Genomic DNA, 25570 nt, shown 5'->3' with positions numbered 1-25570 from the left:
ACTCTACCATTTCTTCCAGCTGTCTGCGAACGAGAGGGAGGGAGAGAGAGAGAGAGAGGGGGGAGGGGTATTTTTTTCACGCGAAAATACTCGACGACAATTAACCGAGCGCGCACAAAGCGACATATACAAGAGACTACTTTCGATTTTTTCTTTTTCTCTCTCTCATTTTCATATTTTTCATCATTTCGAAAACGTTTCGACGACGTCCGGACGCTCTCGTGTTCTCACAAAACGTTCCACCCGATGAAAACGTCGCTCTTGCAATTGCTCGCCCGCGAGTCATTCTTCCTTTCTTCCCCTCTCTTTTTTTCATTTTCCATCATATTCGTAATTCCCGTCGTGTATCTCCGCCCACGTGCGCCATTCTTCACGATCTGTTATACTTAACACGGTTCCACCTCATTAGTATTTCCATCGGCCGGGCGTCTATTCTGCCCCGATGTTTGTACTCCCATTTTTATCCCGATCATCCCAGAGGCTCCCACACTTATGCTAATGCGGCACCCAGTCAGGTATGAGTGTTCCGATATTCCCGGTGTCACCGTTCGATTCTTCGAGAAGCGGAGAGACTCGTGGATCTTTCGACAAGAAGATAAACATTATTCGCGATACAAGAAAGAAAGAGAGCGATCTTTCATTCTCTCTCTGTCTCTCTCTCTCTTTTGTTCTCTCGGATCGCGGCACCGCACGACGCTTGTTACACTCCCCTCTTCGTGGCGCCCACCTGAGGTGATGACAAACTGAGAACCCCTGGTGGAACACCTGAATACTTAATCAACGGATAAAATTAACATTAATAAAACGTCTGTCTGTGGCCGATCCACATCTTATCCGAGGACAAACACGGCACAAACGCTAAAGCCACGTGATATACGCCTCACAACGAGGCCACGGCGAGGAAGTCGGCGGTGTTCGTCAGTTTTCCACGTCGTTTCTCACCGGTGCGTCGATGGACGACACCGGTATCAACGAGGAGGTGCCGTTCGCGTTGGACCGAGTGACGAGCAGGATGGAACGGAATTCGGAGGAGTATCGCGGCGAGCCGCCGAAGAACGAGGTAGGATCGAGCGGGTGCGATCGCGTCGCTAAGAATTCCCGTGCTCGAGGTCTCGCGACGAGGCGGAATGGCAAAGCCATTGGAACGCTTCTGTTTTAGTCCGAGAACGAGAGCAACGACGAGGATTACGCGCGTTCGCCGGTGTTGCTCGACCTCGACGAGAACTCCAAGCAACAGCAGCAGAAGGCGGCGCGTCGCGAAGCGAGCTCGCCGAATGCTGCGCCCGCGGTGCAGGATCAACGCTTGCAGGATCAACTGATTGCGGGTGCGCCAGGTAGGTCCTTCTGGGTGAAAATGCGCGTCGACGGATAATCAGTTCTTTCAGCATCTTTCATTTTCCTTTCTTTTCGTTCGCGGCTTTGATGTGTGATCGCCGGACGACGATTAGAATGGTGTTGTTAACCACGAGTCTCGTTGCCGCAGACGAAACCACGTCGGCGGCGCGGCCTCTGAGAGGCGGCAGATGGCGAGAGACGGGCTACGAATCGGCGCGTCAACAGAATCCCGAGGGAGTGCTCGTGATCAGAGTGCCGGAGCCGGAAATAATCGGCAGCCACTCGCAGCTCGAGATGCTCCACGAGACCAATATCAAGTCGGTGCAGCAGGAGCCGTCGCAGACTGAGAAAGGTGCGGCAATATCAAATTGCGCGTCGCCTGGTGAGATTACATCCATCCTCGATTCGACTAATTTAAGTATCTTGGCGGAAGAATCGCATGTGCGGGGCGTGACGTTAACCACCGGAATTCGGCCGGACGTGATCGCAATGACGGTACACAGGCGGCGTGTGTGCTCTCTCTGTAAATTTCTTGGGGCGAGGTCTCTCGCTGGAAATGCAGAGTGACCATCGAGTCACTCGAATTCCATATGGAGCGAATTCTCCGCTTTGAATCGCCGAGTGAGCGTTTTCACAGTCGAAATTGAAGAGCGAATCTGATAGACGGTCGGCAGAATTAAAGGTCGCAACGTTTTTTTTCTCCTCGATGAATTTCCCAACGCGCCACGTATCCAATAGGAAAATATATTTCCTGAGAATTGTGAAAAAACAAATATATCTCATTGGGCACAAGATGCGAAACTGCGTCGAGAAAAAAAAGCGTCGCGACCTTTGATCTGCCGATTATATGTACTCACCGTCCCGCTGGAAGCATATTTAATCGATCGGAAACATTCGCTCTCATATGGAGTCGGGGACTCAATCTAAGCTCGAGCAAAACGTTCACTTTTACAAATTCGAGTGGGGCAGTGTTTTCGTTATCGCTTCGAACGAAAATACTGCCACTTTTCACTCGTTTTGAGAGTGAGGGCTCCGCTATAAGAAATTTACAATAGACTATTACGCGGCCATTCTCGGAACGGCAAGGTCGAGTCTCCCGGATCGTCTTGTCTCGCGAAGCCGCTTTTTCCTCTTTTCCCTCTTTTTCTCCCCCTCTTTCTCGCGAGTTTGCCGCTTTTCGTACATCGGGGCATTCAACAGAGAGGGCTGCTCAATTGTCCGAGACGAAGGGCACAATCGGCGCTCGCGACGTTCCTCGCGAAGGGCACACGCGAGCGCAGCTCTCGCTCCAACAGCGCGACCCGCAGATTTTTGTCACGTGTCCGTTGTATCTGTCGCAGCAGGATCGAAGGACGAGGCTCCTCTCGTTGACGCCACAGTCGCGACTTATTTTCCGCCGCGCTCCTGCGTCGACTCTCGTTCCTGCGGAGGAAGCGCGCGAGAAGGGTTGTAGCGTGTGAATATAAATTAGGGGAGGGGGGCGAAACGTATGCGCATTTCGGAAGGAGCCGGCGAGCTATTTTCGCGTCACGGTTCTGTATTCAATTTAGGCTCCACCGGCACATTTTTATGCCGACGCTCGCTCGCTCGCTCGTATCGCCGTTTCGCCATGCGACGTTTAAAGTTATTTGTAGACGCGCGTGTGCGCGCATCTCCGTGCACGTACGTACGAGCGAACTCGATTTGCAACTCGACAGGGTTCGACGAGAATCGCGTAAGCGCAAGCGATCAGTCTGAAGATTCATAAACATCGCGTCTTTCGAAATCAACCGCAGAAGGTTCGCGAATCGCGCGGAAATCTCGACCGAGTCGCGTGGACACTCGCGTTGCGATCAACGAAAACTATCTTTCGACACGAATTCCCTTAAAATTCTACAAAGTTTCTTTTGTGAATCGAAAAATTCATAAGCTTCGCGTTTCCTAAATCAATCGAAACGCTTGCGAGTCGCATGGAAATATCAATCCATAACATAGATGTGCTGCAGAGAATAAGTAAGACGCAGTAAGAAAAGTGACTAAACACAGTCGATTATTCTTTGACCGTAAGGTCAATTTTTCTATCGCATAAGCCTCAAGGTCTTTATCCAGACAAACTCGTATTATCATATATTGCATATGCATTAGGAAAGAAATCAATCGTGCAAAAAATCCGTGCAAAAAAATATATCATATTAGACACATCATTAGTTAATTTCCTTCTACATGTGCATTACGCGACTATGCAAATTTGTCTGGAGAGGCCTTTATTGCTTACGCACATTTACGCTTTACGCGCGTTTTTTTGTGGGCCGTTACCTTTAGTGACTGTTTTCTAGTACGAATTCGTCTCGAGTTCTTCCCGAGTCAAGAACTTCACGTCTAATCGGCCTTTCGCGTTATATTAGGGCATACAGAAAAACGTAAGAAGTAAAACTCGAACACTGAGGAAATTGAGCAAACACGATTATTCTCCGACCGTAAAAAGTATACAGCAAGACGTAAACGGTAAGCTAATTAATCAATTAGTTCTTACAGTCCCAGAATAGAATCGTGGTTGGTCAATTAGCTCAGGTCAAATTGCTTACGTCTTGCTGCATACTTTATGAGTATTGTAGGCGTCTTATTAGAAAGTCAATTTTCCTATTATTTAGATTTTACTGCTTACATTTTTCTGAGTACCTTCACGTGACTGTCTTCCAATACGTCTCGAGTTCCACGGAGTTCCTCTCGAGAAATTCATAAATTTTCTACTCTTTCTAAATCAAGCAGAACGCTCGCGAATAACGTAAAAAATCTCGACAGAGTCGCAGACATTCGCGTTCAAGGGTCAACAACAAATATCTCCTAATTCCCGAACGAATTCCCTTAAAATTCCACCTTAGTTGCTCTCGGGCCCAAAAGTACACCAACTCCGCGCTCTTTGAATAAATTCAAACGCTCGCGAATCTCGATTTAATCGCAAACTTTCGCGTAATGTTTAGCTCTCTTCTAATACGAATTTGCCTCCAGTTCTCGAGATATACTATCCGAGCCGACCGAGGGGGTCGATTGTGTACCTCAAAACGCAGTGAGAATTACAGAAGCGGGCTGATTCATTAGGTGTTGAATAGAGAAATTATAAATATTCTAGTAAATTTGCTCACTTTTGTAACTCTTACTACTAGTTTTGAGATACTCAATCGAGTAACCCCCTGGCTACCTGTACGCGTAGCTCGCGACGTAGCCGTTGCTGACTCTCTTCAAACGCGCACCGGCATCGACGACAGCTCTCCCACGCGCGTTACGGCTTCCGTCGCCCCTCGAGATGCGCTTCACACGTTCGCCATGCCGTTTGTTGTTGCCGCTGGGCGAGACGCGACCGGTCGCTCCCTCAGCGCCCATTCCGCCGCGTTTGCCCAGGATCTTGGCGAAAAACTGCAAAATTGTTTGCCCGCCGTCCTTCCACCAGCTGCCGCCAGCGCGTTTCTCGGCCGCGCCCCGGTCGACGCGCCCGCGCTCCAACCGATTTCCTCGCAATTTCTCTTCGCATATCGTCGTCCCTCGCGCGTCCTCCCGACCTTCCTCCTGGGTCCGCGGAAACTCGGTCGATCGCTCGGGACCATCCGGGACCGCAACGTCCTCTCGTTGCTCCGTCGGGAACTCGACGATCTCCTCGGTCTCCACGGAGATATCCCGACATTTCTCCTCATCTTCGAGATCAGGGAAAATTAGCTGTCTGTCTTTCCAACGTGATCGTTTTTAAACGGACTTTACGTAATGTCGCCGGTTCACGTTATCACGCGAAGTCGATGCCGTTGTCACATGTGAATTATGTGAGGAGAATTCTTGCAATATTCTATTCTAATTATTAATTACTTCTTACTCTCGCCTTCGACACCGTGGCATTCGGCGGACGCCACTTCGGCCGAGCTTTGTTGCGTTTCATCGCAGTCCCCGTTGTCTTGCTTCGTGGTCCCAGGTTCAGAGTTCGGGGTCGTATCATGGAACATCTCCGAGCTCGGATCCGCAACTCGCGGCAACACGCGTACCGTCATCCTCTTGCGCGTGTATTGCAAAGGCATTCGAAAGTACCGCGCCTCGTTCAGCCGCGTTCCTTTTCGCGCACGAATTAAACGAATTACACGGAGAGAAATAATTTTGCTGTTGCAGTTGAGACCACATCGTTGCTACTGCATATGCGTTGCGGCAGCAATAAAACTTAATTAGCATAACCAACGATAATTAACGAATTATTCATAATTAGTGCAGAAACAGTTTTGCCAACAGGATAGAAAATATTCTGCTGAATGAATTTGTTTATGGGAAGTTTGCCGTTGGAACAAAATAATGTCTGCCTATATTTACTAATTTGTTCCTAAAGCAAATTGTAGATTCACCAAATTATCCTCAATCTATTATTTCTATATAATTAATGACAGCATCATAGTCATCATTCTCTAACGCTTATAGGGTTTAATGTACGTAAATGTTTCATGTCTGATTTAGATTATATTGTCTCTGTAAATCAAACATATTATTTACTTTTTATATTGTAGAAAAAAGGATAATTATACTTTCCTGTTTAATTAAAAAAATAATAATAATAAAGCAAATCATTCTGCTGTACCGGCAAATTATTCTTTTTCCGTCTCCTCGAGACGTTTTTTTAGCGCGTCGGAATCGCTGAACCTGAGCCCAGCCATCTGTTTTAAAGCACGAAGTGCGACATAACGATAGATCTCCGTGATAATGAAAAGTTGAAACGCATAAACATCTATTAAAGCGAACGGCGCGCGCTCTTAATCATTCTCGGTTTTTTCTTAGTCTCGCTTCTAGAAAATGACGGAGGCTCGACTAATCCTGAGTTAACAGTAACTAACAACGTGAAAACGATCTTACGAGTTATTATAACGTCGCCCGGTGGCAACAATAAATCAGAGCAGGGCACAGGAGAGAAAAAAAAAGTCGATTATCCCGAGACCGCAGTCAGTAGATCAAATTGCTGCTTTGCATTTTACTAGATTAGCTTATCGAGAAAAGGTTATTTTACCTTTTCTCGCGGCTTCCTTAGGCTCTTACGGTGCGATTTTCCCGGAATTTTGTGCACGGTGGAATATCGAATACGCGACGCAATGTAAGCTAATTAAGCGTTACATCATTACTGATTCGCGCGAGAGACGAACTAGGAAGCGTGATGATGCGCTCGGGGATAAATTTAGCGGCGGCTGCGATTTCAATTTCAAATCGAACGCGTTTTGTTCGAACGCGATTTGACGCTCGTCCTGGCGAGTCATCGTTCCCGCGAGTCCACGTCGAACATTCTTCCGGATAATCTACGAGCGTGATCTCAATTTCAAATCGAACGCGTCTGAGACATTTGTCGTCTCGGCAAATCATCGTTCCCGCGATTCTACATCAAGTATACTTCAAAATAAGACGCCGATACTGCCGAGGGGTATCTCGATCTCGCCGGACGAGACGGGTCGCACTGACGATCGACAGAGCGATTTTCCCCGCGAGACACGTTGTTAACATGCGAAAGATAATTAAGCGCATAATTATCATACGTTATTGCAAACCGAATTAGATTGAACGATAAACCGTGCGATTAGCCGGGGAATTAACGCGCGCGCGCCTGAGCACACGCCATGATTATTGTTACAATTATGCGAAGCCGTGAGCTCGCAAATTATGCATTGGGAAATCTTGCGTAACGACCTGTTCACTTTTCATTAACGCGCAACTAGTTTCTTAACCTTTGCGGCTCGTTCTTATGCCAGTCATCTTCAGACGCGTCTCGATGCCGACCGAGAGACTCTCCCATCCGAGGACGATGAAAATTCTCCGCCGACGGCGCGTCACGCTTCACTCACCGGCTTGTTTTTCCCGGGTATTTTTCTAAGCGGACACTCGAAATTTACGCCCATAATATCCACGTCGATATTCAGAGCCAAAGGTTGCGTTCACCGCAGAAAGAAGCGCGCGATGGGCGCTTCATGATTGTCGTTTGCGACTGAAGCATTCTTTTAGATTCTCGGTAGATCCACGGGAATGTACCAATAAGGAGTAATAATCGTTACGCGCTCACTGAACTATTTCTTCTGCTGAACGTAGGTAATGATCGTATTTGATCCTTCTTTTTTTTCTCCCCTTTTCATTTTTTTCCGACAGCAACGTCTCTCGAGTCACGAGAGAGCTTCGCTGGAAATTGGTTGCGGTCTCGTGACCGTTCGTAACGCGTGTACTGAAAAGGAGAAAACCTTCGGCGGTATTCATTTTTACGGAATCACCTCTCTCTCTCTTTCTCTCTCTCTCTCTCTTTCGTATTTTTCTGTTCCCCCGCCTCGAGTCCAAAGTTTATACGTGTAATTTGTCAGAGCTCCGTCCGGCAGCTGAAGCGTCTCTCGGAAAAAGTTAGATTTCAGCTCGCTCGCTCCGCCCGATTCGTTCGAGCAAGTTGCACTCGCGCGACATTACGTCGTCGTCGTCGTCGTCGACGACAACGACTAGTACGCGCCCAAGCAAGAACCGTCGTTAACCCCCGGGCGTAATTAACGATTTCAGACTACAAGAAGTCGGCGTGCGACCGTGAGCGCACGAGAATGCGCGACATGAATCGCGCATTCGAGATGCTGCGATCGAAGTTACCGATCTGCAAGCCGCCCGGCAAGAAGCTCTCCAAGATCGAGTCGCTGCGCCACGCCATCACGTACATAAGACACCTGCAGAGTCTGTTGGAGCCGCAATACGGTTACACGATGCCCACCGTGCCCGGCGAGCGATCTGCAGGTGCCGGCGGCGGTGGAGGAGGCGGTGCTGGCGGTGGCGGTGGCTACTATGCGACCGCTCCACCAGCTCCGCCGACACCCTACGAGGTGCAACATCCTGGCCGATGGGAGTCCCTGGCGTACTACCGATACGATTACCACGCGCCGCCCTTCGCCACCCCGTCGCCGCCGACTCTGGTGCCACCCCCGAGGTTGCCGATCGACCAGGACGACCGACAGTTTCCTTATGAGACGAGACATTAGTTCGCAATGTCGACCAACGCCTTCACTTTTCTAAAACGGTTTTTCTAAAGAACGTCCTACTAGCGATTGCCGATTGAATTGCAATTGCGATTATTCAACCAATCAAAGCAAAGCAGCTATCGATTGAGATTAATGACTGCTATTTAGAAAATGTTACTTCCTGTAATCATCGACCGCAATTAAATCGGTAATTACTAGTGTAATTTGACTTTGAGGAGACGACCTGCAGACTGCTGCGAAGGATTCGAAGACGTCGGGCAAATTGGACGATTGTGAACGTGTGAGTGAAGCGAAAAGAGAGGAATGTGTGCAAGTGTTAAGCTTAATTATTTATAGGGGCCGAACTAGCTGTTTCTTAATCTCTTTCTATTTCTCTCTCTCTCTCTCTCTCTCTCTCTTCACCACGCCGGGATACATATCATTTCCGCGAAGTCATTACTCACTGGAGAATAGAACTCTCTTGGAAACCATTATTCCGGATACCGGTAATCCCGCCGACAGGAAATTAATGAACGACGTGCGTCGCCGTTATCGATGCACTTCGTGATTGCTACTACGGAATTCCGTACGGATCGTCGCGGTCGCAAACGATGCGCGAAAACGAACGACCCGGTCTCGGCGATCATCAAACGTGATTATATTCTGTCATCGACTTACCTCGCACTTGTAGATACTTAAATACACGAAAATATATCTTTTTCCTTCGCGACGGCAATTGCAAACACATGGATGCGAACTGTGTTCAGTCGTATCGCAGGGAGTCCGTTTATCGTACTGCGACGTTGCTCTCTGTAACGTGTCCATCGTCGAAACGTCCTAACGATGCTCTTAAATCGCACTTAAAACATTGCACTTAACGCAGCTACTGCTGCAGTGGCTAAATAACTATGTTATATTTCGTCTGCTGGGCCGTGTTGGGCGGCGTGGTGGTGGGATGGATGTGCAATGGAAGGTCCCAAATCATCGTTTCGACGTCCAACGTGGGCGGCCCCGCCCAACTGATGGTGCTGCCGCCCGGCATTTCCACCAGCTTCGGCGTCGTGACGAACTCGAAGTGCAGCCGCCATTTGAGCGTCACCAGATCGGTGGTGAAGTCAGGCGTGACGTGTAGCGGTATAGGCAGCACCAAGTGCGAGTACTTGAGGCCCAGGCACATCTCGTGGTGCTTGTTGTAACTGACGAGGGTGGGTGCGGTGACTTTGCCGCGCCTGTACTCCTCGGAAACGTGTTCCTCCGACTGCAGGGACACGGACACCTGGGCGCACGACACGGTCGCGTTCGAGAAATCGAACGTGCCGACTATGTCTTCGCCGAGCTTGTAGGAGTTCTTGAAGAGACAGAATCGCACCACGCGGCCGCGGCCGTTCGTCACGTTGTAGAAATTCGGGCTGCGTCTGGCTGTCAAATTCTGCGGTTGAGGAACGCATGATTGAGTTAGGACACGATGTAAGAACCTTGAAGAATTTCGAATTCGATAAGTACGAGAAAAATGCGGAACCTGCAGCGTTTGCAGAGCGATATCCAACGGAGTCTCTCTGTGCTGCGTCTCCATGAACGGATTATTCGGACTCAGATCCACACTGTCGTTGCACGCCATTATCTCTGGCAATTCTGTAAAACAGGAGCAGCAGATATTAAATATTCTGTCATTTATGTAATAAAATTTATTATATAGCTTCTTTTAAAATCGTGGCTTTAACATTCTATTATTAAATGCAATCATATTTATTGTCAACTTGAATGGAACCTCACTAGAAGTACATTGTATTCAGATAAATAAATAAAACGATATTTTCTATTTAAGATACCGAGACTCACCACTCAACGACAGCACTCTGAAAGGTACACGTAACAGTTTTATAGCTGTGTTCACTCTTTGCGTCCCAATTGTGATCTTGTAAGAATATTTTACAGCTTGCCCTCTGTATGAAGGTGGAGCATCACTCGGTATTGTTTCGCGATAGATATCTATCAAATATTTTTTATATATGCAACAAAATATACATGAGCTGTATAACAACATATCACTACTGCTGGAACTTACAAGTTTTACTTTCACCGGGTGACAATCTTAAGTCACAAAACAAGATCTTTGGCTTTGTATTCAGTACCACATGCCCATTGTCTTGCTGCCATGGTGCAAATGTAGTATCTGCAGCAAGATAATATAAATGCATATATTTGTACATATCTCACTAAAATAAAGTACGAGAACATCGAAATAAGATTTTTCTGAAGTCGTACTTGCATTGATTGCAACTGAACGAGCAGTAGTGTTTATTTTCTCCGAGAACACCACTTTACTATTTGTCGAGCATTGACAGTGAACTTGTGCACTTGCCCAAGCAAGACTTTCAAACAGATCACTGTAAAAGAAAACATGGATTAACATTGTTAGTATTACAAGTATTACAATGTACTACTGATCGAATTTTGTTGATTAACATACCTGTGGCTTTGTGATATCTGATGTATTGGGTTTGGTGGATTAGTGAAGGTAACCAAACATTCTACAATCTCTCCGGAGAAATATACAGGGCCACGGATGAGTTTTGCCGTGATTTCTATCATGTTGATTTCAGTTAAGCTCCCTTCGAATCCACATATGTACTCACAATTCCGACATGGATCAAATATGTTAGATCCGCTCCTCCCGAATATTCAAGTATCTAAATATGTACACGCGTGTTCTACATGAAACTACTAACTTGTTCATATTGTTCTTCGCGGGAGACATATTCCCATAATTTTTAAATTAAAATGTCCGCTTACCGGGAAATACGGCTTGACCCGAACACAACGTTCCGAGCACAACGGTGCAACCGAGTTGTGATTAATGCTTTTGATTGAGACATTCTTTCAGATCCATGGTAAATCTAAAGGAATATTCCAATAATAAAACGTTCACTCAACTTTCATGTTTCCTGAACGCAGTCGTTGAGATGTCACTACGACCTCGATTTCTTATTATCGATAGCAGCGGCACGTAGCGAGACTTTTCGAATTACATTTTGGAATAATGGCCGACCTGCTAAACCGACCAATGGACTGCCTGGCGCCACCTAATCGTTGAATTTACAGGTCATGAGAAAAGTCAGAATAGAAAACCTCTAGATGTTATTATTTCCTTGACATAACGTTGATCATTCCGCGCCGTTGGCAGCCTTGCGATTCGGTCAACATGGCCGCGTTTCGTGCATTAGTTTCGTTTGACGAGGAATAGAAACACAACTGACTGATGAGACGAGTATCGGATTTGTTCGAGTTCGCGTTTTTACTCTATAATAAAGCGCACCGGCATTAGCATCGTGAATAGGACGATGCATTTCTCGGTGGCTTAGCGTGTGAATTACGGTAAAACATCAAATGCCTACCTGAAATACTGGTCCTTGGAATTACATGTATTTCTTCGTAACTTGCTAAACTTTTGTATATAATACATGTAGATTTATCACTCGAATGTTAGATATCGGTATATTTGTCTTGAATATCACAAATCACAATATTACTCGCAATATCTGTGATCGTTAGATTTGTGCAAACCATCTTGTATATGTACACATGTTCTCTGATTATAGTCATATTTACAGTGTTAATATTATTTTATATCTTCTCTTTATAACATTTCTTCGTGTATTTTTCATCAACAAATAAAATTTGGATAGATTTCGAGACTTTATACCAATGGCAGAAGAAGAGAAAATACTACCTCTTTCAGGTAATATATTTTCTTTCTTTGAATGTTACATATTACTTAGTAGAATTAATCTTCCATTAAATGGCCGTCTTATATGACACGTATAGTGAAAGATGGTACATCCCAGTCAAAAGATGTCTATATGCCAGAAGAACCAACAGCAGATGTCTCAATTTCTTTATTAGACATACAAATGCCTGAGACACCTGAGAGTACCAAAGGCCAGATAAGTGATGGGGATACATCAAGATTAGAGAGTCCTAAAATGGTGAAACCAGTGCTTGGCAAAGTTCAGGCCAAGAAACGATTGATGGCATTTGCTAACAAGTTCAATGTATTAGCAAAACCTCAAGTCAAGAGTAATCTATCTCAGCATTCCATTGGAGCTTTAAAGACAAAGGACAAAATAACGCACGAAGATACAAATACCAACAAATCAAGAAAAAAACCAGGTGATAGAGCATGTGTTTCAATTTAAAGTCATGAATTATTATAGCTTTTAATGGTTTACTGTAAAATATAACCTGAGATATCGAATTCAGATTTAGATTTCTATTAAAAAGTAAGATAGTAAAATATGATGTTCAAAGAATTGTCAAAGAATCTAAATATATATTCAGAAATGTTTTTGTTAAATTACAATATTTAAAAACTTAATCCAATTATTAAAATCCAATCCAATATTAAAAAACTTGATCTAATTATTTTTGTTTGAAATTAACAAAATCCATCTTTATAATCATATAGAGGAAAAAATTCTGGCTATTGAAGAAATTCGAAGGGAGGAATCTAAAAGTAAGATGCTGTTGGCAGAGGCTATGGCAGCAGGTATTAGTTAACAAATTACCTTTGCAAGTCGTACCTGTATAATATCAGATTTTCAATGACAAAAACTTTTTGTAGCAAGTATGGAAGACGAGAATCATACTGGAAAGAATTCATCCAGTTTATTAGAAAATTTGAGACATACAAAGGAAAAAAGTAGACACAGTAAACAAAGCGATTCTCGTAGAGGTACTACTAAATCGATGATGGATCGGAAATATTCGGAAAGGTAAAAAATAGCATATTTTACATTAATAAAAGAGGAAGAATTGTAGCCCTCCATTTACGTTTTATACAACAACTTTGTTAATCAATATTTTAAATTGAAAATTCGTCAAAGTGTTGTTCATTCAATTTTAGACGCAAAGTTATAAAATATTTATTACTTAAGATGTTATTTATAAATGTGACGACACTCAATGTTCTTTCCGACTATCTTCTCCTGTTCTTTAATAACTTAAAGAATCTTTTTTATAAGGCATCGACAACGTGATAAAACAGAAAGAGATAGTTTGAACCGAGAAGTGAAAGATCGGAATGGAAGCATGGATCGATTATCGCGAAGATTATCTCAGGATAGAGAGAAACATAAAAAGAAAGATAAGAAGAAGAAAGATGATAAAGATAGACGAGACAATAGCAAGACAGACATGAGCCGTGACAAAAGAGAAGAGGGAAAAGACAGAAAAGAAAGCGAAAAGGATAAGCGTGAGGACAAAAAGGAAAGGAAAAACAGGACAAAGAGTAAGAAGGAGAGTAGTAAAGATAAGCGAAATGATATTTCTGAAACGGAAGTGGAGAACAAGGACAAGAAGGAAAAAGACAAGGATAATAGGGACAAAGAGAAGGAATTTGTAAGATGTAACTCTTGGGCGGAAATACGAAAATGTGGTTTGTACGTTAACGATATCGTTCACAATAAGAGACGTGATAATACAGAGCGGCCGTTGAGAAATAGGTATAGTACATTTTTAACATGCAATTTCGGAAGTAGGATTCGAGATCTATATATATATATATATGTCGATGCGTTTCAGAACAGGGCAAGATTATTTGCGCTATTTGGAGCAAATGTTAATGCTGAACAATCACCGTCTGAGACGTCACTCGTTGGTAGCCGAGGGGCTTGACGGGCCCAAAAAGTATCCACCCGAATCGGTTAAGACAACAAAACGAGCGAGGGGATCTCAATTGTTATATTGTGAAAATCCACGCACATCACTTTTACTTAGCATCTCACAGCTCCTGCAAGTTGTCACTCCTGATCGTCGCGATAAGATACGAGACATATGCGAAGCGACTTCGCCACGGTAGGATCATGAATATTATCTTTCCCTATCCTTTTCTAGTTCCTTTTGGTTTAACTTTTTCCCCTAGTTTTCCTTTATCTATTCAATTGTGTCATTGCAGGACCGACATGGAGGATCCGGATGTGGTAATGAATAAGCGTAATTGGTATCAGCAGATGGACAGAAACACAAAATACCACAAGGATTCCAAGTGGCAAGTGCAGCTTCCCAGATCGAAGTGGGACAGCGAGGACGAGGAAACGTCGTCTACCAACGTGGCGAAGGAGGAAATCGAGAAACCGATAAACAAATTGCACGCTTCCCTAAACCAACGTAAGTGGAATCATTGTTGGAATATAACACATATGACAATACGAAAGCGTTGAAGTTGCAGAGATAACAAATAGGCCATCTTTTGTTTTAAAAGAAGAGAGATGTTCCACGTCCTCTACTGTAACAGACGAAGACAAAGTCGACAGTAACGTCGAGAGCACCAAGAGAGACAATGAGTCCAGTGTGAAGACAATCGACAACACCACGACGAATGACGAAACTTCAGCGTCTCCTTTACGGCTGGAATCCGCCGGAGATGAGAAATTAGCCTCGGAATACGAGCAATTCATGAAGATGGTATGCACCGACATTCCTTTGCCGACTTCGGTGGCCGAAGTGACCAAGGAATATTCCCCGAAGAAGACTTCTCAGAAATCCATTTCCCCGCGTAGCTATCACGAGTTCAATATCGAATCTAACCTGGAGGAAGACGGCATCGAAATGCCATTGAAGGAGAAGTTCGAGGAGAAAGACAAACTGCAGACGCTCGAGGGATCGATTAAAAGCACGGAATGCGAGGAATCCATTTTGTCGACGGACGTCGACGTTCGAATACAGGTTAATGATAACACTGCACGAGACAAGCACTCGTCTGACAATAACGAGACCGACGACTCCAAATCGGTACCGAGCGATTGGGAGAACGTTAGGATCAAAGTGGAACGAGTGAGCGACGAGAACACGGATTCCAGGGAAATAAAGAAAAAAAGGAAGAAGAAGAAGAAACAGAAGCAGAAGAAAGTGATATCCAGCAGCGACTCGGCCAGCAGTTCCAGTTCCTCCGACTCGGAGAAGGAGAAGAAGAAGAAGAAGCGCAAGCGGAAGGTACTGAACAATTCGTCTTCTTCGGATTCCGACAGCACGGACAGCAGCAGCAGCAGCAGTAGCAGCGATTCCAGTAGTTCGGACGAGAAGAGGAAGAGGAAACGGAAGAAGAAAGCCGGGAAGAAGAGGAAAAAGGCGAGACGCGCGGCGCGAACGAAGAAAAAGCGCAGGAGAAAAATGAGCAGCGATTCCAGTAGCAGCGAGTCCGACGAACGCATGAAGAAGAAAAGGAAGACCAAGAGAAAGGCGAAAGAGGCTAAACAGTTCGACGCGAAGTCTGTTAATAACGGGGACATCAAGGTGATGTCCAAATCGCCTGGCACCATAGCGTCACCCGCGGTGACTCCGGCGAAGAAGATCAAAGAGGAGGTGGTGATCGAGGACACGAGGGTCGAGCAGATGACGCCGGCGCGCAAGAGCGTCAATGAATGTGAGAAGCTGAAGAAGGACAGGAAGGGCAGCAAACCCAACGAGAGCTTTATGGAAGAAGAATGGGAAGTGGATTCCATGATCGCGACGCAGCAGAATGAGGGCGACACATCAACTCAGGAACGCATCGAAGAATTGGAGAAGATGGACGGCTCGAAGAAAGATAAACATCGAAGGAAGCGAAAGCAAAGTCGGGACAACGATGAACAAGACAAGGATAGATTGTCCAAAGACAGTGAAGACGAGAAAGAACGGTCGGACGAGGAACTCGATGTGAAGAGGAAAAGGAGACGGGAGAAGGACTTGCGAAGCAGCACCGAGTTCCTCGCGGACTGGCAGAGAGAGGGCGAGCGGATCACCCAGCAGATGATACAAAACGAGACGCTTTCGAAGAAGTCGGATAAGCAGGAGAAATGGGGAGAGACCGACTTCGACACATTGAACGTGCCGTCTCTGACCCAGCTGGAGAAGGAAGTGTGTCAGAAGCAACTCCTGGCGGACGAGTGGGAAATGGATAGTTTGGAGGCGTTACCGGATCTGAGCCCGAACAAACGGAGGAATAGTCTGAACGCGTCCAAGAAGACGAAGAAGGAGGTCAGATACGACAAGAAAACGGACACCTACATCGCGATAGAGAAGGAGGCCGCGAGGGAGATGAAGAAGAAGCAAGAGCGTTTATGTGCAATAAGGATCTGGGAGGAGGAGCAAGAGGAGGGCGAGAGGGAGGAGATGATGCTTCTGGAGCAGAAGAGCAAGCGTAAGAGAGACGACTGGGACATCGAGGAGGAATCGTTCCTGTGCAAGGGCGGCGAGGTCGTAGAAATCTGCAAGGTGGACGAGATCCGCAAGGTGGACGAGATCACCAATGTGGAGAAAGAGTGGAACAAGCTGGACGAAGACAAGAGCGCCAGGGAAGACGCGAGTGAGTCGATGATTAAGCTTGAGCCGGTCAGCTCTAAACGAGTGAAGAAGAGCCGTTGGGACATGGGCTCGCAGTTGGAGGAGAAGCTGGAGACTAAGGATATGTGGGAGGAAGAGTACGTCGAATGGCCCAAGCTGAACAAGTGCGAACAGAAGCTCGAGAAGACGGAGGCGATCCCTCGCAATGTAGATTATTCGGGAGACTCCTCCAAGTCTGACCTGATGGATTTCTACAACAGGAAATCACAGAACAGAGAACCGCTGGAGAAATCATGGACGGCGGAGGAAGTGGCAAGCAGGTCGGTGCAAGTGAAAAAAGCGGAGGAAAACGCGTCGGCGAAGAATCTGATCATCCTGACTCCGAGCGAAGAGCAGATGGGATCCATCAAGAAGGAACAGCGGAGCAGAGATCAGTTTAAAGAGATTCTGGAGTTGGATACGAAATTCAAGGAGAAGACCATAGAACTGTACAGTCCCAGCTCGCCGGCGCTCTCTCAGAAGTCTCAGGTAATCTTGCTTATGTATGAACTCTTATTTTACAATTTCATCTTTATAGTTTCATCTTTTAAAGTGAAATAACTTTTCACCCAGGCTCTAAATTACTTTCAAACTTTTGACGTCACTTTTAAACGCAACGATCAATCAAGAGTGTTTTCACAATTTTCTCATTATTTTGACTTATGGATGATGCATCTTTAACCAACCGTTTCCCTCGTCTCGCAGGATGTGGAAGCGTCTAACGACAGTAGCTGTTCCAATTCTTCATTGCGCAAGAAATTGAGGAAGGAGGCGTTGGTCGTCGAGGAATTGTCGATACCTACCACCGGTATACCCTTGCATCTGACGAAGACATTGCGCGACGCCAAGCATCCGGCGAACGAGAAGATCGAGGATATCTTGGACACGGAGCGTAAAGTGTCTCCCCACAAATTCGACATCAAGAAGGTCAACGATTTATTCGACGACTTACCGATGATCGAGTCGTGTCCGGACTCTCACGGGTCCAAATCTGCGCGCGTGGATATCTTCGCGGAATACATGCCCGAGGGATCGAAGCAACAGCCGCGTGTCTCGTGCTCGACGGCTCTCGTCAAGGACGACGAGGTGATCGACGAAAAGACGGCGGCGCTCAAACTCATTCCCAAACAGCTGCTGATCCGACGACCCGCCGAGCCAGTGAAAGCCAAACACGTGTTGGAGACGCCCTTGCAGGATCCCGCTCAGCACGCAGCGGCCCTGCTGACAATACAGCAGAAACTGCTCGAGTCCCACGCGCTGAAGAGCGGCGACAAGGAATCGCCAAAATCATGCAGCACGGTGAGCAACAGTGAGACCCACATGACCGACAAATTGTTAGACCGAAACGAGTTCGACGTCGTTCCCAAATCGGCACTGATCGAGACGCGACGTTCGCGATCTCCGCCGTTGGAGAAGCCGACTGCCGTCCGGCCGGAGCAATCTGAGAACTACGACAGGGACAAGAACGTGGACGCAAAGAGGTACAAGAGCAGTCGAAGTCTGAACGACACTGCTGCTCAATCGAGCGTGCGATCTCCCGTACGTGAGCAGAGGAAGAGAAGTCCGCTTAGCAGGAAAGAGAGCGAGAAACGGTACTCGCACGATTACAACAAGGATAGGAAGGAGAGGAAAGCCGACGACGCCGAGAAGCCCGATCGAAGAGACAGTCGTAGTTCCAAGACGGACTTTGCCGACAGCCGCAGAAGAACGAGTTCGCCGTCACGAAGCAGGAGAAAGAGGAGCGGCAGCCCGTACACCTCGTGGGAGCGGCAAGGAAGCGGGAGCGGCAGTCCTGGGCATAGCTGGAGCCGCAGTCGTAGCAAGAGCCCGAAGAGGAAAGACGAGGGTGTCGGTCCCGCGAGCTCGCGCGACCGGGAGAAGAAGCGAGACAGGTACGACGACGAAAGGCCAGGCAGATCCAGGACGGATGAGAGAAGAGAGAGATACACACGGTCTCCGCCTCGCTCTAACTATGACGAAGGTAAAGGTGTAAACCGCCATAGTTTCTTGATATTCCAGCTAGCTCGCGTTAGGCTGCGTTCGGAAATATCATCTTGAGGGTGGAGCAGAGTGAATGGTGGTGAGGGTATTCATTCCGAATGTGGTGATAGTTTTTGAACACGTCAAATAATATCAAAGATCTCTGGGGATCGCATATTGGCTGGTTATCCTTCGCCAGTACATGATTTTTGGTGTCTTGGACAAATTCATACGCTCCATTGCCATAGTTTTTAAAATATTTCACATGGGAAATACCATCTAAAGTAATGCAACACAGGTTGCTCGAGCATTCTCAACTCTAGAATACTACACTCGAGTATACCATGCTATTTCTTTATAATGAAAGGTAGGGGATCGTAATTGGAGAGGGAAAAACGAAGTTTTTCCCTCCATGCCTCCCCATGCTGTGCGCAGCCCCAGCTGTTATTTAATAGATGTAGGGGATGCCATTGAAATCGTCATAACGTGTACTACATCCATATGATACAGGTGTGTCATAACATTGTCTCTTATTTTCTTTTGAGTTACATCCTTTATCTTTAAAAAGTGACTGTTCCTTATATAATACGGCTTTATAGAAAAACTGTAGTTCTTTTTTGAGCACATAACGTTTTTGTGACTAAGAAATTTCTATTCAGGTTTTTTGCAAAATTAATTGTTCTTTTCGAACATCATAATTATAATAGCCCAGGCATCTTTCTGCACATTTTGGCGTTTAAATTAAATATAAATATGTTTAAAAAATCCACTTTTCAAAGAATAATTAATAGTTGAAAGTAGCTAGGTGGCGTACACGAAATATGGTGAAATCGGGGAGTGTGTGAAATTCTATGTAAAACTTGAAATTTGTACAGTAACTACCAACATAGGGTAAATAACTGGTAAAAATGAGATTGTCTTACAGTGGTCGAGCAATCATAATCCATAATTGTATCACATGAGATGGATTTGCCCAAATGAAATAAGTCACCTGCACCCACTGTGAAATTTCAAGGTGGCAAATTTTCCTCCTGAAATCCTACCCAGTAACAGAGTTACCCGAAGGGTGTAGGCTTCGACAGATGCACCTAGGTGTAGTTCCCGAACGTGGCCTTCTCCGACTAATCGTCCGACGTTGAACTGTTTTTGCAGATAACTTTAAGAAGCACGGTCCGAAGAGCAATCGTGAGGATTGGGGCAGAAGGGGGCACGACAGCGTGGACAGGGACCGCGAGAAAGACAATAGGTCCTACAATCCGATGGTGAAGCTGCGGGAGAGAATGGAGTCTGACAAATACAGAGACAACAGGTGCTGATGGTTTCCGTTTAATCTAGTAACTAGTAGTCTGCTGAGCAGCCTCCTGCGCATCGGACGCACCGTTTTATCTTGCAAACCTCAATCCCTTTCTACTCTTACGTGATAAAAATTGCTCAGCTTCTTACAGACACTAAAATTAAGTATATACGCAAGGGAGATATCAGCGCATTTACTAACATGAAATAAACACGGCTAGATTCCGCACAGAGGGAGAAGTGGATCGGACCTTTTGGCAATACGAGACCGTCAGTCTTGCACGAGATGGTAACGAGTCTATGGATTCCTACGTGCAAGACACGCCGTCCGAATACAACGAACGACCTTACTACCAAGAAGGCAGTTTAGAGAGAGAAACAAGGCAGTGCTCGCCGCAGTCGGCGACGAGATACAGAAGGAGGTATTCGTAAGTTGTTATTAGCTGCTTTGTCGTGTGCTAAACAGCTAACAGTCGTACGTGCGAATAGTCTGAGCATTCTACATGATGATGATGGTGTCTTTAATCCGTCAGTCAAAGCAGACACAGCGCCAGGAGAGAACGACCATGGGAGAGGGACAAAGATTCCACGGACCTGGACCGTCACGGTCATCCCGTGCACAACAGACTGGACCAGCCAAGAAGCCGAACACCGCCGCGTACGAGACTCTCGCCCGCGAGACAGCCAGCGGAACGGTTCCAACGACAGTCGAGGTCGCCATCTAGGACGTGGTCGAGGTCGCGATCTCGATCTCAATCCAGGTCAAGCTCGCAGTCTAGATCTCGTTCCAGATCAACGTCGAGGTCAAGACTGAGAAGGATAAGATCGAGGTCGAGAAGTCGGTCTCGTTCGAACTCTAGGTCGCGGACGAGATCGTCCTCCACGTCGAAACTGAGAAGCCCGGAGCACGGATTGAGACTGTCGGAATTGCGGTCTTCCAGGTAGAGTCTCACGCGATTCTCGCGCGAACTTCGGTATCCTTTCCGCGGTTTCAAATCAGTCGTTACTTCGCGCACAGATCTCCTTCGCCCGGAAGAGGTCGATTTAGCGAAATAGGAAGGGAAAGGAAGGACGAGGGCGATAACCGGAAGCTCAACGTCTGCAACGAAAGGGGTAGGCGTATAGAGACCATCGTGCAGTCGGGAGCGAACGTCCTGGACTCGGAGATGGGTATTAATAGTAGTATAGATGGCTCCGTCGCGAGCTTCCAATATTCGAACGAGATCGAGGGCAGAAACGACTATTACTACACGGAGAATAATTTGACCTACCCGCCTTGCGTGGACGAGTCCGCCACGAATTCCCCAAAACGTTTGTCGCTCGACGATAGGTGAGCGTTTCACCGTCAACTTCTCTCCAACCGATTATTCAGGCTATGCATCGTTAGATGTGTTAGTAGAATAGTTAATTGGTAATTTTGAGACGATATTTTATGCTTCCAAATTTTTGTCTGAATTATTACTTTTTTTACTCTCTTTTCTTCTTTTTTTTTCATTACAGCGGTTTGTCATAAATCACAAATAGAACGGTTTTTTTAATTTAAGACTGCAAATACAAGATAATCATTGTGCGTGATTTAAGACGATATTTTATGCTTCCAAATTTTTGTCTGAATTATTACTTTTTTTACTCTCTTTTCTTCTTTTTTTTCATTACAGCGGTTTGTCATAAATCACAAATAGAACGGTTTTTTTAATTTAAGACTGCAAATACAAGATAATCATTGTGAGTGATTTAAGACGAAAATTTGAGGTACAAAAACATTGAGGTACAAAACATTGTGAACCGATAAGTCGGCTATTCTGTTAAGGCTCTTAAGAAAATCATTTCCGCATAAGACCGGTCGCATTATATGAAAAACGATAAATCCTAATATCGCCCGGTGTAATTTACAGATTAGAGTTAGAATTAGGAATTAAGAAGCAGCAAAACAAGGACGCCACTGGAATATCTTCCGAGTACTCCTCCGGTTTTAACTCCATAGCATACCCGTCTCCGCCGCAACAGCAACAGCAGCAACTGATGTATCGTCAGCAGCCCACTGTTTTGCAGGTATTCATCCGATCAGTACATAGATTCCTCATCATTTATCAAGAGCTATAAATATCATTTGAGTTCAGAAAAGGGAGAGACGTTTGTGAGAGCTCATCGCAAGCAGCCACGAATTTTGAGCCCTTAATAATTGCGTTCGGCAAAGGAAGAAAAAGCTCGGTCGGCGCTTAATAACTATTGTTCGTGACTGGAGTATTCTTTTAGATTCTTGATAAGTCCAAGAGAATGTACCAATCAGGAGCAGTGATCATTAAGCGCTGAGCTGCTCTTTCTGCTGAAGGCAGGCGATGCAAACGCGATACCGTTTTCCATGTCCAGGTCGGCAACGTCTTGCAAGTAGTGCCCGCTGACTTTAATGGAGTACAGTCGGTGCGCCGCGAGGTGTCTACATCCGGGAGTACGTCGACCATACGCGGATCCAGTCAAGTAGTGCGTGTAGGTAACGTTCTACAAGTAGTACCCACGTCGTTGGACTGGAGTAGCGGTGGCAACGGCGGTGGCGGCAGCAACAGCAGCAGCAGCGGCGGCACCGTTCAATCGTCCTCGTGCACAGATCAGTCCAGCGGGGTCTTGTATTCCCCAGCAGCAGTGTCGGCACCCTCGTCGGCTGCGACTTCCTCCTCGATGCCCATCTCCATACCAGTTCCCGTGCCGGTCCCGTTGCCCGTGCCGCCGGCCACCGGTGTCCCTGCCGCGACCATGTCGCCAGCTGCCTCACTGCCGCTCTCGTTACCGGTGCCCGTGCCCGTGCCAGTCCCGATCCCCACGGCGACGACGTTTCCCCCCAGGAACGAGGCCCAGCCACCAAGTACGTATGCGCACGTGTGTTGTTTCTGTATATTCCAGCGTCTCGAACGCGAAAGGCTCTCGTCTACAACGCGGTCGGTGGAATTGGAAGTCAGGGTTGCCACAGACAACCCTGTGGACAAACCGGGAAGTCATGGAAAAGTCAGGGAAAGATATAAGAAAGTCGGGAATTTTGAACTTTCCTCACAATTCTCTTAAATGCTCTTAAGTGTATTCTTTCTTCCGATTACTCATTTATCATTTGCTGGCCTGCACTCGGGATTATATTATGTTATTGAACTTTTCAGTTTTGTGTTGCTTCTAATAATATAAGCCGTCTTTCTTGCAATCCTTGCTTCTAAACGTTAAAGATTAAGATTACGTATTGCTCCTGAAACATTCTCAACCGTCGCCTGGAAAACATGGAGAAGTCGGAGAATTTCATATTCATTTTCTGTGGCAACTCTGGAAGTTGGTCGATTCGAGTGACTACGACCACACAGTAGACGAGCCCGCAGAAGTATTACGAACGAGAATCCTTGCCTTTGCAGAAATTGCTCAACCGGTGTACAATTACGAGGCTATCCTCGAGACCCGTCGCAAGGAGCGAGAGGAACGCAAGAGACTGCGTGAGTTACGCAGGAAGGAGAAGGAGCGCAGGAGGATAGAGCGTACAAATCGACGAGCACTGCGTCTCCTGGAAAAGAGCAGCATGCTCGCGCGACAAACGCCCGGGGCCTCGTTGGATCGCCGCAAGGGCTCAGTCGTGGACCCGTCGGTGTTGAAGGCGCTTCACGAGGGAGAAGAACAAAGTGAAACCGGATCCCCGTCAGGCAACGCTGGGAAAGATGAAGAGGAGGCGGCGGCGACGTCTACGCCGGGACCCTCGGAGGAGGACGAGGACGTGGCTGCTGATGAGGATGAAGACGAAGATGAGGATGAGGCCGAGGCCGAGGTTGAAGATGACGAGGAAGAAGAGGAGGAGGCGGAGGACGAAGATGATGAGGATGATGAGGACGACGAGAAAGCGACGCAAGCGAGCGGTCTGCGAGCAGATGCTGACGAGATGGCGACTGCGATGTCCGCTGACGCCGGTAAAAGTCAGGTGGAACTTGAGAATAAAGGAACTTTCCAGTTGCCCCCTGCGCCGCTGAAAGGCATTCTGGTCGCATCGGGCTTCAGGTTGGTCAACGTTAGCCTCAATAACCTTAGGTTTCAGGCTTAACGTTCGAATTGTTGCGAATTATCCGCTTTTCTTTCAGGGACACGGTTTCCAACGGCAACGTGGACGATCTGTCGGAGGCGGACGGCGACACCGAGGACGGTAGCGACAAGGACGAAGAGGCGGAGAAGGATAACGAGCATGACAAGGATGCGAACGCAGACGATAAGAGCGCTAAGCCGCGATCCAAGTCAAAATCAAAATTGGCAAGACTGCCGAAGAAGAGGAGTAAGAAGTCGGTTCAATTCGCCGACGGCATTAAGCCCGGCGAAGGGACCAGTCCCAGCGGCGGCGAGGGCGACATGCCTTCCCCGCCACCTCCTACAGCGATAGGCTTCCGTGACGAGCTCAAAGATTTGAGGAGAGACAAGATGTACAGCTCTCGAAAGAGCAGGAAGCAGGAGAAGCGGGTGAGGCCGCCGAAGACGAAGAAGAAGGTCAAGGTACGCCCGTTTCCGCGAATTCACAGAATATTGTGTATCGATTTGTCCGTCGTCACTTGAAATATGGATTTTCCTTGCAGGTGAAGATAATCAAGCTGAAGAAACCGCGCATCACACCGCTGACGGCCATGATGATGGACGACTCCGACGAATTGGACGACCGTTCGCCACCGCCGCCGCCTCCTGGCTCTCCGCCGCCTCCACACCTCTGGCCCAGTTACCTGTCGGCTTACAACACGGCGGTTCGAGCCGCCGAACCACCGACGCAGAACGCGACCCCCACGTTGACACCGGTTCAAGCTCCACCACCGCCAACTCCGCTGCCCCTTCTGGTGCCGCCTCCTCCGTTAAACTACACCATTCAACCGTGCAGTAAAGCTTGAAGCCAGCCGTCGCGAATCCGCGAGGTGTTTCGAGCGTGTATTTTTCCCTATCATGAAACGTACGTTGATACGAGACGAATAAATTGTAATGAATCACTTAACTTAAGAAATGTATATTGGTCTCAAGAAATCGTAATTTCGATTTTAACTACTGGAGTCAGAGGAGAGGCTACCGAGCATGTGTCGACAGCCGACATTGTAAATACGTAATCATCGCAATATAGACGTCGCTCTCCGACCAAAAGATTGTTGTAAACCTTTATCCATTGCGTCCGTAAGTTTTAGTAACTTCACACCGACAATTCGGTTCGTATATTTTCGATATCGGGGAACGCCGAATTATATTATTAGAAGGTCGTACCGGCAATGGATATAGTGTAATTACTCGTCGATTATGTATCGTTGACAGGATTTATTCTAAGTGAGCACATTCTTATACAATGTATGTACATTGTATTATAATAATTCGTCACAAATACACGTGACTCGAATACGAATAACGTTGAATATTTAGAGTTAGACAACAACTTTTTTAGACCGCAACTTTCTTCTGTTATCCGTTGAATATTTAGAAAATATTTGGTCAGCTCTGAAAACGTTACGATGGCAAGTCGCGAATAAATTTTATAAAAAAACAGTAACTATATACACATGTACGTACGGTTTCACGATCTTCCATCCTTGAGAGCACTTTCGAAATATTTTCTAAAATATACAACGTATCACGGAGCCCCTCCGTGATAACATTGC

General features: G+C 46.5%; 3 protein-coding genes across 8 annotated transcripts; 2 read left to right on the top strand and 1 right to left on the bottom strand.

The window, feature by feature from the left end:
* Nucleotides 1-952: 952 nt before the first annotated feature.
* Nucleotides 953-8324, top strand: LOC106742248 (achaete-scute homolog 1). The gene is made up of 4 exons (XM_014614997.1): nt 953-1102; nt 1166-1334; nt 1484-1717; nt 7858-8324. Exons 1-4 carry the CDS (start codon nt 953-955, stop codon nt 8322-8324), a joined length of 1020 nt encoding a protein of 339 aa, XP_014470483.1.
* A 615-nt stretch (nt 8325-8939) lies between these two features.
* On the bottom strand, nt 8940-11365 carry LOC106742241 (RAB6A-GEF complex partner protein 2). Of its 4 annotated transcripts, none has more exons than XM_014614987.1 (7): nt 11097-11363; nt 10774-11014; nt 10569-10690; nt 10369-10476; nt 10143-10292; nt 9823-9935; nt 8940-9732 (listed from the first exon to the last, which is right to left on the bottom strand). In XM_014614987.1, the coding sequence occupies exons 2-7, from the start codon at nt 10893-10895 to the stop codon at nt 9202-9204; spliced, it is 1146 nt and encodes a 381-aa protein (XP_014470473.1). In that variant the 5' UTR covers nt 10896-11014; nt 11097-11363; the 3' UTR covers nt 8940-9201. The 4 variants fall into 4 exon arrangements, with proteins under 4 accessions (XP_014470473.1, XP_014470472.1, XP_014470471.1 ...); XM_014614986.1 differs by having other exon boundaries at nt 10774-10993; XM_014614985.1 differs by having other exon boundaries at nt 10774-11363.
* Nucleotides 11366-11494: 129 nt separating this feature from the next.
* LOC106742250 (trichohyalin-like) lies at nt 11495-24843 on the top strand. Of its 3 annotated transcripts, none has more exons than XM_014614999.1 (19): nt 11495-11678; nt 11990-12042; nt 12129-12473; nt 12769-12849; nt 12925-13075; nt 13325-13804; nt 13884-14156; nt 14257-14468; nt 14563-17150; nt 17367-18642; nt 19794-19950; nt 20156-20356; nt 20468-20875; nt 20953-21264; nt 21830-21986; nt 22305-22794; nt 23324-23954; nt 24035-24437; nt 24518-24843. In XM_014614999.1, exons 2-19 carry the CDS (start codon nt 12009-12011, stop codon nt 24818-24820), a joined length of 8502 nt encoding a protein of 2833 aa, XP_014470485.1. In that variant the 5' UTR covers nt 11495-11678; nt 11990-12008; the 3' UTR covers nt 24821-24843. The 3 variants fall into 3 exon arrangements, with proteins under 3 accessions (XP_014470485.1, XP_014470484.1, XP_014470487.1); XM_014614998.1 differs by having other exon boundaries at nt 20156-20362; XM_014615001.1 differs by lacking the exons at nt 11495-11678; nt 11990-12042; nt 12129-12473 and having other exon boundaries at nt 12777-12849; nt 12929-13075; nt 20156-20362.
* The last annotated feature ends 727 nt before the right edge of the window (nt 24844-25570 follow it).

Source organism: Dinoponera quadriceps, unplaced genomic scaffold (genome assembly GCF_001313825.1).
Source record: "Dinoponera quadriceps isolate SergipeBrazil2010 unplaced genomic scaffold, ASM131382v1 scaffold628, whole genome shotgun sequence".
Lineage (NCBI taxonomy): Eukaryota > Metazoa > Arthropoda > Insecta > Hymenoptera > Formicidae > Dinoponera > Dinoponera quadriceps.
The sequence above is the reverse complement of the archived record's forward strand: the minus strand, read 5'-3'. Positions and strand labels throughout refer to the sequence as shown.